The following is a 16,233-nucleotide window of genomic DNA, read 5'->3' as shown; positions in this document are numbered from 1 at the left end:
TGCAGAAAAAGTAGCGAATAAAATCAAGAAATTCTGAAATATTTGTACAATGAACTATTGTCATTTCTCACCACAATATTACTTGCAGTTAGAACACATCATCATGTTCGTTGTAAAAAAAATCAGAATTTTTGATATTGTTTGCTATGATCTCGGGTTCAGATGTGCATTTTTCGTCATTGTTTATGTAAAAATAATCAGGTATTCATTATCATCCATTCATTACTACCGTCAGCTAGTTTTCATGTGATGCACGTTTGAGCCACCACAATGCTAATTTCTTTAGGGAAAGCAGAAGGAAAGCATCAATCTACCTATCAGTATTTAGGGAAAACATGAAACAATGTATCCACCGAACAAGCTGCCATAGATCTCTACCACTTTTTTTTTTCCAGAAGCAACACTTCACTTGTGAATGATACAAATTCATTGTCATAAGGAATCAAAGCTCTAAAAAATCACGGAGATACCAATTCAGCCCATTGCCGGAGCCAGGTTTCAAACAATGGGTGTACAAAGATAAACAGTCAAACTTTCAGGATTATGTATGGCATGTTGTCACAACCTATACACCAGTAGAGCCAAGTACCTCCGCCCATGTGTTCCAGCCGCACTCCATACCATTGGATGGAACAATCAAATTTAAGAAGTGAGTGGAAGCCTACTTGGTTTACAGAGGGGCTCTTAGGATTCCCACGATTTATATCCTAGAAATCGCCGAGTATATAGGATGCTATGGATTTTATGGTCTCATGATTGATGGCAAATTAATCCTGGAAGCGTGATAGGAATCCTCCCGTATTAACTAGATTTGTCTCTTTTCCATGCTTGCCGTTTGGTCTTACAAGGCATCTAGCCATGTCAATGATCCGTGAGAAAAAGGCATCCCAGCGGTCAATCGCTCTCGACGAGCAGCGCGAGAGAAGAGAACCCACCGAAATTAATCTTGTTTCCCGCCACACCTCTTAATTCCCTCGAAATTTCAAACCTCTTCAGCAACCTTAGACCTGTCGCTCCTCTATAAGTACTAGGCCATTGTCACGCAGCCGCGCGTCGGCTATCGCGTGACTTGTGACTTTGGACTTTGGCGTCGGCGAGGCGAGGCGAGGAGAGCAGCCACTCCGTTCTTCTCGACGAGATGAGACGACATCAAGGCGTGATCTGCAGCGGGCGGATCTTGTTCTTATTCTGTCAAAGCTGCAGTCCAGCAACGCCATCAACATTTGGATTGATATCGTAAGGTTAGTTCTCCACGGATTCTTTTGATGCATGAATTAGATTTATTTTCTTAGCCTGCTCCAAACTGCTCCTAGTACCCCGACGGAAACAGCTAGGTGCTCTTCCGTGTGGCCGTCTATCCTCACCCATCTACTCTTTCTTTCTTCGGAATTTCTATTAAAAGAAGCGACTCTTTCTTCCCACCTTTGATCGAAAGAATTTCTTGATTTGCAAAAGCTACGTGGTGTCTGGTAGGTCCGGGGATGATGGAGTCCTCGATTTCACGGAGGAGGACGCTGGCAGTGATGCGTTCGCGACTCCGGCAATGGGAGCGACCATGGGGGCGAAATAGCGAGGGGCGCGATCTCCTGCATCCTACAGGTAAGGTTCCTTATTTTGTCAAATTTTATTTACCCTTCATTCAATGTTGGTTCTGTGCTGCCGTGCTGGGACAGGAGCTGTTTTGTACTAGGTTTGTAAACCATGCGCTTCAGTTACAAATTTCATTCACGAGGTACTCAAATCTCAGTGTAAACCATGCGCTTCAGTTACAAATTTCATCCACAATCCCCTGACATTTTCCTTGACATCCTTCATCTTGCGGGGTATTGAGTGTACCACATATATTTATCTATGTTTACTGCCATTGTCATAGAGGATTAATTAGGCGGACAAAGAGGTATTCGTGACTTGATGCTTCTCGTAAAATACAATCGGTAGTATTCAGAAGTCACATATGGCACACATAATTATCGGTGTTTAGTATCTTCTAATGATTGATACATATGTGTTGAAAAAAGATTGTTATTCTTTCTGTATGAATACTGAACCATGAATACTGGAAAACTAAATATTCATACACACGCCTAGATTTGCATTATTAGTGTAACAATGTCAGTAAAGCTGTGGTAGCCTGCCCCATGGTTATATCCATTAGTACTTTTGACTTTTGATATTTAGTTTAGTGGAGGTATTCCTTATACACACTAGTGAAAAATGGTGCTTTTGCACCGGTTGGTAAGAGCCATATGCTACTCGTCGGAGTTGGTTTTATTGACGGTCATGGACAACGGTGCTGCTCGTCAGACTCGGCTATGCTACAATACTATAATATATGACCTCCTTGGCACAGCAACCGTCGCCGTCGGCACACGTCTCGCCATCGGCACAGCGTCCAGCTCGACGGTGGGACGACGCCATCGGCACAGTCGCCACCGGCACACTCGTCGAGGGCCCCGCAGCGCGGCTAACGGCCGTTAGTCCAGCCAAGTTGATGTGCCGACGGTCAGGCCGTCGGCACAGTCGCTACGCTCGGACGGCCAGCTGCTGCCACGCAACAACTTAATGTCCCAAACTAGTCAAGACATCAAGGATACGCACTTGTAGCATCATAAACAACCACAAATAATCCAAAATACTCAATAGTCTATTTATATTATTTTTTCCAAAATTTCCTCGAGAATCTAATTCCTTTTTTAATGGGATTACATGAACTACTTAATTATCGAATTCCGCAATAATCTCTTGACTCGGAATTAGGAACTCGTGCATCATCTCATGAATCCACTTCCTCCGATCCAAACTAATTATCGCAAATTTAGGCAAAATGTTGCTGCCTAAATCTGTCTAGATAGATTCAATGAACATGCAACAACTAATTTGAATCAGAGGTAGCACCTCCTTTGCATCTCACTCTATCTTGCTTCTTTGCTTGAGCCTTGTTTCTGAAGTGATCTCGAACGGGCTGCAACATGATGTTTAGTGCCCTCTCAAGGGCCTGCTTCACGTCAGGAGGATGCAGAGCGCCGCTTCTATAATCGTCAGCAAACTCTTCCATGCTCACAAACGTCTTGTTGCCGCCGTCCTCATCCCCCCGAACCACCTCAAACTTTCCGAACCGAGGTAGGATTATATGCTGGATGTACTCCAAGCACGGGTTGCCCTCTACAGATCCTGGAGGGCAGAAAGCTTTCCTCATTTTCCTACCGATGGCATGCTCACTATCTTCCATGAAGACAGCCCATCTCGGATCGCCGCACATTTCCATCTCAGGCATTTCTAGCAAGTTAGGCAGCACGTTGTTGAACAAAGCAACCGGCCGTGTATTGCCCTGCTTCCCCCGGGCATTGCAGTACTCTCTAGCTAACATGTGTGCCCCACGCTGATCCAGGCTCAGCAGCCACAAGTCCGCCTCGGGAAACAGGAGCATCCCGGCGCTCTGCAGGCAGGGAGACAGTATCTCGGCGGCGTTAAAGTCTCTCAACGCGTAACGATCGATCCTCCCGTAGCCCTTTGTATGTTTGGACGCGTGGAAACGGAGAAACCTTTTTATTCCACCCAGCTCGCTTGTTCTTGCGATATCCATCGTAAGCGGCCAGTATACGTTTTCGTTGCGACTTATTCCGTTCGACAGCCACACGGGCTCTACCCCGTCAAGATCCATGCCGGCTGCTTTCCAGACCTCAAGGTTGTACGAGCCAAGTTCCTTCATCTCTGTTAGATGGCCGCCAAACCTGCCATCGGTGTTCTCCGGGTCCAGCCGAGCAAGCCAATCTGCCATCAGGATCTTCACTTTGCAACCGGCTTTGATCATCTTGTTGACATTCACCGTTACGGAGATCCCCTGGGTTATGTGCATACAGGGGGAGGGATCACACCAGACGTAGCAGACGGGGGCAGCTTTCTTTTCCAGTAGCTGCTTGAGCTCGTTCTGGTTGACACAGTCGCCGATGCTCATTAGACTTGCGAACCTTTGATCAGGATAACACACGCCGGCGGCACCTAGCTCCCTCGTAGAAGCGTCATCGACTGAATTCTCCACCGTGGAAAAACTACGCTGTACGGTCCAGTTTGGTTGGAAGATACAGGCAGGCCGGACTGAACCCTTGCCCAGCGGGCGCTGCAAACCGACAGCTCGCACATCTGGCCGACAATGGAGGTGGCGAAGCTGCTGATGCATCTGGCAGCCGCTGCGAAGCGCGGTAGGTGCCTGGACGAACGCATCTAGCGGGCGCCTGGTTCCTTTGGCCAGTGCGTGAGAAAACGCCCGCGAGAACATTGTCAACTGCGACAATCAATCGGAGTCGGGCGTCGTCGTGGCCGCTCCTTTTTATCGGAACTACACGGCAGGCGAAATCCTGCCTGAAACTCTGAAAGCTCAATCGATACGTACAATCGCCGCCGCCGCCGCCCAGGAGGTAGCAAAAGCGTCCGCTGAATTAGCAACGATGCGTATTTTTTTCCCTTCCTTTCACGGTTTAGGACTTCCTTTGAGCTGGTCCTCTCGTATGATGCGTATCTTCTCTTTTTCTCTTGGTCCGCAATCTCCGGTCTCGAGCTTCCACGAACCCATCCGCAATTCGACCGGCCCAGTTGGACCTTTTTTTCCCATGCGTTTTTTTTTGTTGCTTAATTATTGCTTTTTTCTTTTCATTTTCTACCTTTTATTTTTCTTATTTTTTTTGTAGTTTCTCTTGCAAGTCGTTCGTTTCTTCTTGGGTTTCATATAACTTGTTTTCTTAGTTTAAATGTGCTGCAACACTAAAAATTCTTCTGGGTCAATTTTGTAAAAATGCTCATGCGATATTGCAATTTATGAAATCCATCGCCATCTCCACCAACAACACCGACGCCATCTTTGTACGTAATCGACCTCAACTGCCTTTGCAATTTATGTAAATTGGAACCATGGATAGCTTCTATGCTGTGTTTGGATGCATAGAATTTGAGTGTGGAATTGAATTGGACTAAAATTCCAAATCCAAGATGGAAATGAATTGGCTTCTAATTCGATTCTTTTGTTTGGATGTGTTCGGAAATTATTGTTGGAATCAAATTTTGTAACCAATTCCAAATCTTGTTTGGATGAACAAACTATGGAATTTGATGAATTTTTTCCACAGGCCGGCACAGGCCGGCAAGACGAAGCTGCCAGGGGCACCCGCTCGAGTCGGGCTTGAATCCCCTCCAGGCGGCGGCGGTGGCCGGAATCTGAAATTCCAATTCAAACAGCCGAATTGGGCCAATTGGCCCCAAATTCCAATTCCACACTCAAATTCTATACATCCAAACACAGCATAGTGTTATTTGTATGCTAGTAGTGGATACCGTGATATTATTTGTTGGTGAAGTTATACTTTCAGCTTGTGTTTATTTCATATGTCACTGGTCATTGCCATGCTTTTATCATTGGGACTGGGAGTAGCCTCTACGTTCCTCGGGCATATGGTAAGATTAGTCAGTATTTTTTACTAACGAAGAGATGAGGAAAGGACGGAGTGAAAAAAATCATTTCTCAATTCTTGGAATTGTAATAACCCTAGAATATAAGGTAATAATTGAACATTTATGTCTTAATAAGTCACTTGATTGCTCATGGAGATGACCCGAGGATCAATTATTAGGGTGCAATTCCGCATGGATATGATTGTCAAATAGCGTAGCGTTATTGATAAGCTAAGTTGGTAAGAATCCTAAAAATTGTTCTTGCTATTTTTATTTTCATTTGTTGTTTTAGACATCGTGGGAATGGATGCGTGGTAACTTCTAAAAAATTTGTATCCATGTATTCAAAATACTTTTTTATATTAACCACATGAGGTACTTACAAGACTCGAGAACCTATTGAATATGTGAAAGCTAACCATTACACTTGTGATGGTAGTGTGTGCATCCAAGGGATCATTTGTTGATGATCGATGATGTGTGTTCTCTATTTAAGCTTTCTGATTTATTTAATAAAGTAGTGCAAAGGATGTTCTTCTATATGTCTTTCAAGGGACAAGCTTATAAATGGTTTCATTCTCCGAATGTTTTATTGTCAATATAATTGAAAGGTTCTGAAAATATTTTCTATGCTAAATTTTATCCTCAATATCAAGTTTATATGGACCGTTGCTATGTCTACAATTTTTTTACCACATCCTGGATAAAGTATCGCTCAAATTTGGGGAGGTATAAGGGACGTCTCACCCAAAACCTCTCACATTATCTAGTTCATAATATTATTACTTTACTCAATTAAAAATTCCAAAATAATCTTTGAACTAGTATATCATCTCATGAATCTACTCCTTGCATCTCACTCTATCTTGCTCCCTAGTATCGTTATCTGAAATACAAATTTTATTTCTCTATTGCTTCAACTAGTTTTTTTTTGCTTCAACGTCATTTCTGAACTGATCTTGAACGGGCTCAAACATATCCGTGAACTCGATACGCTATTATTGATGCCATGTGAGGCTTTATATATAAAGCCGGGCCATGAAGTCTTCCGTTTAAAAATCTTGAACGGTTGTAACACCATGTTTAGTGACCTTGCAAAGGCATGCTTCACATCAGAAGGATGCAGAGCGCCACTTCCATAATCTACCGTGAACTCTTCAATGCTCACGTGAGTCCCCCATGCGCGATACGACCGGCCCATTTCGACCGTTCCTATGGTTTTTTTTTGTACTTGCTGCAAGTGCCCAAGCGGTGCTTCAGGTGATTTTTTTTTGGCGAAACACAGTATAGATATAGCCGCTCAGCCACTCACACATACGTGTATACACTTACCCCTACTAAGTCTAAAAATCAACTGCACCCAAGCAGAGTAACAAATGCATGTATCTGTATGTATGCTACCTGATGTGCTGTGACGCTATGGAACCTCATCATGCCTATGACAGGCCAATTATTACATTCATGAGAACCTGGCCAATTCACATTCATGAAAACTTGCAATTTAAAATGATCGGGTGGAGGGCACTACAACACTAGGTTACTAATGCCCGCCCTCCTTCAAAAGTTGAAAAACAAAGAACGAAATCTAATATGTCTAAAATAATACTCCAAAAAAAACTGAGGTCTTCGGCGCTAGCCTAGTAGTATGAATCAACATGGACCATCCAAAAGCAATAATGATGGATCTTGTCTACTTTGGTGAGACTGTTTGCCCATAAACAAGAAATGCATGACAAAAAGACAATACAATTATTTATTTATCTGTTATTTCCAAATCTCTCTGGAAATCTCATTCATTTTTTTCCAGTAAAGTTATAATGATGTGTCTTGTCTATAGGTGAGCCTATTTACCCATAAACAAGAAATGCATGGTAGAAAGGCAATAAAATTATTTATTTATCTCTTGTTACAAAATTTCCAGGAAAATCTAATTCATCTTATCATCTAGAAATATTATTTATTGATGAATTCGACAATAATATCTTGACTTGGAATTAGAGACCCGTGTATCGTCTGGTGAATCTGTTTCCTCTTACACTTATGCATCTCACTCTATCTTGCTGTCCTTAGTACATATTATCTAAAATATGAATAATATTTATCCATTGCTTCCACTAGCTTTTTTGCTCCAGCGTTGTCTCTGAAGTGATCTCGAATGGGCTGCAACACCATGTTTAGTGACCTCTCAAGGGCATGTTTCACGTCGGAAGGATGCAGGGCGCCACTTTGATAATCGGAAGTAAACTCTTCCATGCTCACGAAGGTCTTGTTGCCGCCATCGTGTTCCTCCCGAACCACCTCAAACTTTCCTAACCAAGGCAGGATTATATGCTCTACGTACTCCAAACACGGGTTGACTTCAGCAAGATCTAGAGGGCAGAAAGCTTTGTCCATTTTCCAAGTGATGTCATCCTCATCATCCTCCATGAAGATGGCCCAGCTCGGATCGTCGATCATTTCCGTTTCAGGGGATTCTAGTAGGTTAGGCAGCACGTTGTTGAACAGAGCGACTGGTCTAATATTTCTCTTCCCCGTGTCATTGCAGAACTGCCTAGCTACCATGTGGCCTCCGCGCTGATCCAGGCTCAACAGCCACATGTCTGCAGCCTCGTGGAACAGGAGCATCCCCGCGCTCTGCAAGCAAGGATAGAACATCTCGGCAGCGGTAAAATCTCTTCGTGAGTAGGGATCTTTACGCCCATGGCCCCTCGTATCCTTGGATGCGCGGAAACGGAGCCACCTTTTTATTCCGCTCACCTCGCTTACTATTGCAATATGCATGGTAAGCGGCCAGTATACATCTGCATTGCGGATTATCCCGTCCGACAACCACACGAGCTCTACCTTTTGAAGATCCATGCCGGCTGCTTTCCAGACCTCGGCATTGTAGAGGCCAACGGTCTTCATTTCGCCTAGATCGCCGCCGACCTGTCCGCCAATCTTACGGTCCATCCGAGCAAGCCAATCCGCCATCAGAACCTTGACTGTGCAGCCAGCTTTGATGAGCTTGTTGACGTTCATGGCCACCGAGATCCCCTGGGTTATGTGCATGCAGGGGGAGGGGTCACACCAGACGTAGCAAACAGGGGCGCTGTTCTTCTCCAAGAGCAGCCTGAGCTCGTTCTGGTTGACGCAGTCGCCGATGCTCGTCAGCGTTGCGAACCTCTGATCAATGTTCCCGCCAACAGTGTCATCCCCCGTAGTTGTGTTGACAGAAGCATCGGCTGAATTCGCCACCATGGATGAGAAGCTACGGTTCGTTTTTTTTCGATAAAGAAAGCTACGGTTCTTGGTCAAGTTTGGCTGGAAGACAGCGACAGGAGGAACTCCCGTGTTGGTACCTTGAAGCGGGTGCTGCGAGCCGTCAGGTTGTACTGGCCGGCGATGGAGGCGGTGAAGCTGCTGTGGCATCTGGCAACCGTGGCGAAGCGCAGCGGGTGCCTGGACGGACACAACTAGGGGGCGTCTGGTTCCCTTAACCAGCGCCCGAGCAAACGCCCACGATAACATTGCTTCGACCACGCGCGAGATCAGGCGTCCTCGACGGTGTGGTGGTTCCGGCCACCAAATCGGCACCCGTAAACGCCGCCGCCGAGGAGATAGGAACGACAGGGGATGCGGTTGGGAAGAAGTATGACAGATGTTTTCGCTGTATTTGACCTGGTCCTCTCGCATGCAAGTCGCGCAAATCTTTCTTTTCCTACTATTCCTTCGCTTTATATATCTTGCTCCACACTCCAGAGGCAACGCAAATTTGGGAATGTGGATTTCCTAATTAATTAGTTGTCCGCAATTAATCTCCGCTCATTGCCGAGAATACAGGAGCTACTGTACGTGCGTTAGAAAGGAAACGAACTCTCTGCATTCTTGTCAATGTCAGATACGTACTCGTATAATTTGACAGCCAAATTAAGCACGGGTCCGCGGCAATCGGCAGTGCTCGTACACACCATCCGGATTCAGCAATGTTTGGTCAGAAAAATTCAGGAGCTGTCACAAACAAGCCTACTACAACTCGTCGCTCGAAGAATCATCGGCAGGATCGGCCTGCCGCTGCCAGCACGCGGCGTTGGCGGCAAGGCTCTCGAGCCAGAGGTCGTCGTGGATGGTGGAGTCGGCGTCGTCGTTGCGGTGCCACGCCCAGCGCGCTGTGGTGGTGTTCACCACTCTCAGAGCCTCAGACGGCCATGCCCGAAGCTCGCCTCCCTCATCAGCGAGAGCCGCGCAAGCTTGTGGTTCTTCTGAAAGCTGCGTGCCGCCAACACAAGAGAAAAATCAGGACCTGACCTTGGAAATGTTCGGGCAACGCTAGGCATCGGTCGTCCGATGGGGACCCCGAAAATCGGCCGTTCTCCGCTCTGTACGATCACGATCCGACGTCTGGAATCAACCGTGGGTCCGTGGCGTAATATTTGTATTTTACCCCCTGCTTTCTTAAAACTTAACCCGCAGCCCTATTCTTCCTCTTCCTCCTGTTAAAGCTAAAGGTATATCTCTTTGGGTCTAGCCTTCCTGACATTTACAACAAGAGTGCCACCTAAGGGCATTTCCGAGTCATACCAAGTATTTCAACAAAATCTCTCAACGGGTTACAAAAAATATTTAGTATTACAACAAAATCTTCACATTTTTATAAAAATAGTAATGTTATAATAAAATGTTTAAACAAACAAATATTTTGCTACATGTAGGTTTACAACAAAAATCGCCATCCATTTCCAAAAAAATTGCAAACTATTACAAAAAAATGTGTTTGTGTCTATAAAAAATTGGTTAAGTGATAGCTACATATTTGATTACAACAAAAATCAACAACTATTTTATTTAAATTTATAAATGATTACAACAATAAGTTAACAATAAAACCAATGTTTTTTACTAGGGTGTTTACAACGACAGGCTGCAACAAATTTAATAGGAAAACAACAATTCCAACGCAAAAACAATATTCCAATGCCAAAAAATATTTTTACAAAAAATTAAAAACATATTTACAACAATAATTAACAACGAAAACAACAAGTAATCTGGGTGTTTACAAATATAACCACCAACATATTTTAACCAGAAAACAACAATTCTCATACCTAAAAATATATAGAATAAATCAATAATATATTTACAACAATAATTAGTAACAAAAACAACAAAAAGGTATCCACGCCTCACATCACCTTGCCCATCCCCTCTCCTCCAGTACCTCCTGCGCCGGTGACAACTCGGGCATCGACAGCATAACAGTTCCGGCTGCGCATTCGGTTAAATCGGTTCGGTTTATACGAGTTTTCGGTAAATACGATTTCAATACTTCGGTAAATACGGTTTTGTACGAGAATACGATTCGGTTTCGGTAATAACCAATAACATCCGGTTCGGTTTCGGTAATAACCAAATTAACCAAAGTTGACGCGAATTTTTGAATAGTAGACAACTTTTGGCATGTATTTTCTATGGTGCATTCGGTCAAGTGAAAATTTTGGCATGACCTTTTTGCTTCATGGCAAAATATAACAGGAGAGATATATATCATATATTCACAGATATTGTGCAAACTCATAAATTCACAAGAGGAACAAGTAACAAGCAATGAACCAAAAGCATACAGCCATACACCAAAAGCATACAGCCATACAGTATCACATCAGTACATCATAGATTCATAGATCAGTAGTTCAGTACATAGAAAATAGCACTATAGCAGATTGGCAGCTACAGCTAGCAAAGCATACAGGCAATCAGGCATACAGGATACATCCATACACTGATACACCATGTCGCTGCTAGCAAAGCAATGAACCAAAAGCATATAACCATGCAAACGACTCAGCTTTTAAGCTGCTGCCGCTGCTTGACTCTTGGACCCAATAATTCTGCCTTTGAATCTGCAGGTGCAGCTGGGTAGATAACTAGATATGGCCACCTAGACCATGGTCCATGGGGCAAACTTAAACAGGCAGCAATTCTCAAACAGCAATTCTGAAATTCTCAAACAGCAACTACAAACAGGCAGATTAGCAGCTATAGGCTACAGCTAGCAATACACCATGGTCTTGGATTTTCGCCAACAGTTACTCCACGTCTCCACACATGAGGATCAGTCAAGAGGTATTATCTCATCATCATCCACTTGGAGGCCTCCAAAATCTACATTATAACACCAGGAATAGAATTAGTATGGAATGTTGTATAATCCATAAACAATAGAAATGCACACCGTTTTTACCTTCCTCTAGCTTGGTCAACTCAGCAAGATCAGCCTCAATATTGATACGCTTACGGCGCAACCAGTCTTGTGTACATATCAAGGCTTGTAGTGTCATCGGGGTCAAAGAGCTTCTAAAGTCATCTAGAATACGACCACTAGTACTGAAAGCTGATTCAGAAGCAACAGTCGAGATGGGGATTGCTAGTATGTCACGTGCCAGTTTTGAAAGGACGGGAAAACGAGCAGAGTTGCACTTCCACCAACAGAGAACATCAAATTCAGGAGATTGCTCTTCTGGATCCTCGGATAGGTACTTGTCCAATTCAGTTTTGCTATTTGCACCATCCACATTATTAAGTCGCATTCTCTTGTTGTATCGTTCTCTCATAAGAGAATTCTCAGGAGCATTGTGAGTAGTTTCAGACTGTGATACAAATTCGGTAGAAGGAGCACCATACAATTGTTTGTATTCTACAAAAAGAGATACAAATTCTGTGTGTGTCGCAGTCAATATTGAGTTACCTTTAGTACTGCCATATGTGTCCTCAAGTAGGTCCTTGAAGAAATGAGATTCCTTGGTCCTTGCATAAATAATGAAAAAAGAGAAGTTAGGATCAAGGATGGCAGCAAAGAATATATAATCAGCCGAGACAATTAAAGATAACAATAGCCATATATTGACAAAGATGGCAGCAATTTAATACCTAGGATCAAGGATGGCAGCAATGAATATATATTTGTTCATCTTCTCCGGATCACCCCAATACTTATCATACTTATCCTTCATCTTGATAGCCATGGTTTTAAAGATTTCATCATCACCACAAATCACATGTTCACTCCATTCACCCAACAAATAGCTAACAGCAGCAATCTCTTCAAAGAAAGTGTTGGAAGTGATATACTTGGTGCCAGAAACCTTATTGGTGAGGTCATAGAAGTATTTGAGGAACTTATTAAACTCACGGATATATACCCAATCACCATGAGTTGGAGCACCGCGTTCAGCAGGAAACTTATCTGAACCCATTTTTGCTAGCTCACTCTTGAAGTTAGGATCATCAAGTGCATACTGACAAAAAGCTCTCTCAAACTTCTGACCGCTATTTAACATCAGATACGTGGAGTTCCATCTAGTGCAGCAATCAATATGAAGCAAACCTTTACTCTCTATCTTGCTTTTTACCACACACTTTTTAAATAAAGTCATCCTAGTTGGAGAGCTTCTCACGTATTTGATAGCATTTCGAACTCTGTTAACTGGATGGCACATTATCTTTAGCCCATCTATTTGAGGGAAGAAGTACCTGCACTTGAAGATAAGGAAGCAGTATTAGAAGAAATCAGTGAAAAAGTTAGGAGTTGTAGAGGGTCGCGGTAGCCGACTAGTAGGAGTTGTAGAGCACGCTCGCCAGGGAAGGGGAGGGCGCTCGCTAGGAGGAGCAGGGGCCGCTCATCGGGGGAGAAGCAGGGGCGGCATGCTCGTTGGGCGGCGGACCGCCGGGGGAGGAACAGGGCGGCTCGCTCGCTGGTGAAGGATCTTGGGCAGAGCGCTCGCCGGGGATGGAGCTGGGGCGGCGCTCGCCGGTAGAGGAGCGGGGGCTCGCCGAGGGAGGAGCATGGTGGTACGCTCGTCGGTGCAGGAGCTTAGATGGCGTGCTCGCGGGGTGAAGATGTGGTGCCGCGCTCGCCGGTGGAGTATTCATGTCTACGGGTGCTTCTATTCTTGTAGACAGTGTTGGGCCTCCAAGAGCAGAGGTTTGTAGAACAGCAGCAAGTTTCCCTTAAGTGGATCACCAAGGTTTATCGAACTCAGGGAGGAAGAGGTCAAAGATATCCCTCTCAAGCAACCCTGCAATCACGATACAAGAAGTGTCTTGTGTCCCCAACACACCTAATACACTTGTCAGATGTATAGGTGCACTAGTTTGGCGAAGAGATAGTGAAATACAAGTGGTATGAATGAATATGAGCAGTAGTAACGGCGCCGTGAAAAGTGCTTGCCGGCGTGCAGTTGATGGTAGTAATATTGCGGGAATTAAACATGCAGTAGAACAGTAAACAAGCGGTGTTTGCAGTATTGGAAACAAGGCCTAGGGATCCTACTTTCACTAGTGGACTCTCTCAACATTGATCACATAAATAAATAAGTTCTCTTCCTTTGTGCTACATATACTCTTGTTTGATAATGAACACCATTCGTTGCGTAGGGCTACTAGAGCACCTCAATGCCGGAGTTAACAAGCTCCACAACATTCGATATTCATGTTTAAGTAACCTTTAGAGCATAATAGATCTTTGCAATCTAAACCGAGTACTAACATAGCATACAACACTGTCACCTTTACACTATGAAGGGGGAATAAATCACATCAATACTATCATAGTAATTATTAACTCCATAACCTACAAGAGATTATGATCATAACCTACGCCAAGAACTACACGATGCACACACTATCACCATTACACCGTGAAGGAGGAATAGACTACTTTAATAACATCACAAGAGTAGCACATAGACTAATAGCGATACAAAGCTCATCATATGGATCTCAATCATGCAAAGCAATTCATGAGATCATTGTATTGGGGTACAGAGAGAGAGATTAACCACATAGCTACCGGTAGAGCCCTCAGCCTCGATGGAGAACTACTCCCTCCTCATGGGAAACAACAGCGGTGATGAAGATGGCGGTGGTGTCGATGGAGATGCCTTCCGGGGGCACTTCCCCGTCCCGGCGGCGTGCCGGAACAGAGACTCCTGTCCCCCAGATCTTGGCTTCGCGATGGCGGCGGCTCTGGAAGGTTTCTCGTACCGTGGTTTTTCCGTATCGAATATTTAGGTCAGAGACCTTTAAATAGGCGAAGAGGCGGAGTCGGAAGGCTGACGGGGCCACCACACAATAGGGCGGCGCGCCTGGCTCCTTGGCCGCGCCGCCCACACGTGTGGGCCCCCCAGGGCTCTCCTCTGGTGGCTCTCGGGTGTTCCGGAAGCTTCGTGGATTTCTAAGATGCTCGGGCGTTGATTTCGTCCGATTCCGAGAATATTTCCTTACTAGGATTTCTGAAACCAAAAACAGCGAGAAAACATGAACCGGCACTTCGGCATCTCGTCAATAGGTTAGTTCCGGAAAACGCATCAAAACGATATAAAGTGTGAACAAAACATGTAGGTATTGTCATAAAACTAGCATGGAACATAAGAAATTATAGATACGTTTGAGACGTATCAAGCATCCCCTAGCTTAGTTCCTACTCGCCCTCGAGTAGGTAAACGATAACAATGATAATTTCTTAAGTGACATGCTACCAACATAATCTTGATCAACATTATTGTAAAGCATATGAGATGAATGCAGCGATTCAAAGCAATGATGAAGACAATGAGTAAACCACTGAATCATATAGCAAATACTTTTCATGAATAGTACTTTCAAGACAAGCATCAATAAGACTTGCATAACAGTTAACTCATAGGCAATAAATTCTTAGTAGAAGGCATTGAAGCAACACAAAAGGATGATTAAGTTTCAGCAATTGCTTTCAACTTGTAACATGTATATCTCATGGATAGTTGTCAACACAAAGTAATATAACAAGTGCAATAAGTAAACATGTAAGAATCAATGCACACAGTTTACACAAGTGTTTGCTTCTAGGATAGAAAGGAGTAGGTAAACTGACTCAACAATAAAGTAAAAGAATGGCCCTTCGCAGAGGGAAGCATTGATTGCTATATTTGTGCTAGAGCTTTTATTTTGAAAACTTAAAGAGAGCATAAAAAGTAAAGTTTTGAGCGGTGTTTGTTGTTGTCAACGAATGGTAGTGAGCACTCTAACCCCCTTGCCAGACAGACTTTCAAAGAGCGGCTCCCATGAAATTTTATTTTTGGGTGGCACTCCTTCCAACCTTGCTTTCACAAACCATGGCTAACCGAATCCTCGGGTGCCTGCCAACAATCTCATACCATTTCACCTCTGGTTGGTTTGGTGGAAAGGAGGCTAAATGCGAGCGCCCGCTTTCTTGGCTATGGTGGACGTCTGGAGTTTGTAAGATCAGTGCTTTCAACCTTACCTTCCTTTTATATGTCATCTCTTAAAATTCAGAAAACGGTGATTAACATTTGTAATAGAGCACAAAGACATTGTCTTTGGGCCAAGGATGAAGATTCCTCGTCGGTGAATGCGTTGGCATCCTGGTCCCTGGTTTGCCGCCCCAAGAAGCATGGGGGCCTAGGGGTGTTAAATCTTGAGCTTCAAAATAAAGCGCTGCTTATGAAACAGTTGAACAAATTTTATTCTCGAGCAGATGTCCCTTGGGTCAAATTAGTATGGTCTTTATACGGGGACAGTGTACCACATACTAAATCTCGGAGAGGATCATTTTGGTGGAAGGATATCTTCAGTTTGGTGGATGAATATAGGAGCATTTCTCAGTGCAAAATTGGAAATGGTTCCTCGGTTTTATTCTGGAAGGATTTTTGGGCCAATGGGGAGATTCTTTGTGATAAATACCCACGCCTTTTCTCATATGCACTAGATGAAGATGTCTCCGTGGCGTCGTTAGCTTCAAATGATGATATT

General features: G+C 44.1%; 2 protein-coding genes across 2 annotated transcripts; both read right to left on the bottom strand.

Annotated features, from left to right (window-relative positions):
* Nucleotides 1-2,872: 2,872 nt before the first annotated feature.
* On the bottom strand, nucleotides 2,873-4,276 carry LOC124672117 (tyrosine--tRNA ligase 1, cytoplasmic-like). The gene is made up of 2 exons (XM_047208399.1): nucleotides 3,420-4,276; nucleotides 2,873-3,218 (listed from the first exon to the last, which is right to left on the bottom strand). Exons 1-2 carry the CDS (start codon nucleotides 4,274-4,276, stop codon nucleotides 2,873-2,875), a joined length of 1,203 nt encoding a protein of 400 aa, XP_047064355.1.
* A 3,242-nt stretch (nucleotides 4,277-7,518) lies between these two features.
* On the bottom strand, nucleotides 7,519-8,682 carry LOC124672116 (tyrosine--tRNA ligase 2, cytoplasmic-like). Its single transcript, XM_047208398.1, has one exon. It carries the CDS (start codon nucleotides 8,680-8,682, stop codon nucleotides 7,519-7,521), a length of 1,164 nt encoding a protein of 387 aa, XP_047064354.1.
* Between the last annotated feature and the right edge of the window lie 7,551 nt (nucleotides 8,683-16,233).

This window comes from Lolium rigidum, chromosome 7 (genome assembly GCF_022539505.1).
Source record: "Lolium rigidum isolate FL_2022 chromosome 7, APGP_CSIRO_Lrig_0.1, whole genome shotgun sequence".
Taxonomy (NCBI): Eukaryota; Viridiplantae; Streptophyta; class Magnoliopsida; order Poales; family Poaceae; genus Lolium; species Lolium rigidum.
Note: the sequence above shows the minus strand (reverse complement) of the source record. Positions and strands in the feature narration are given on the sequence as shown.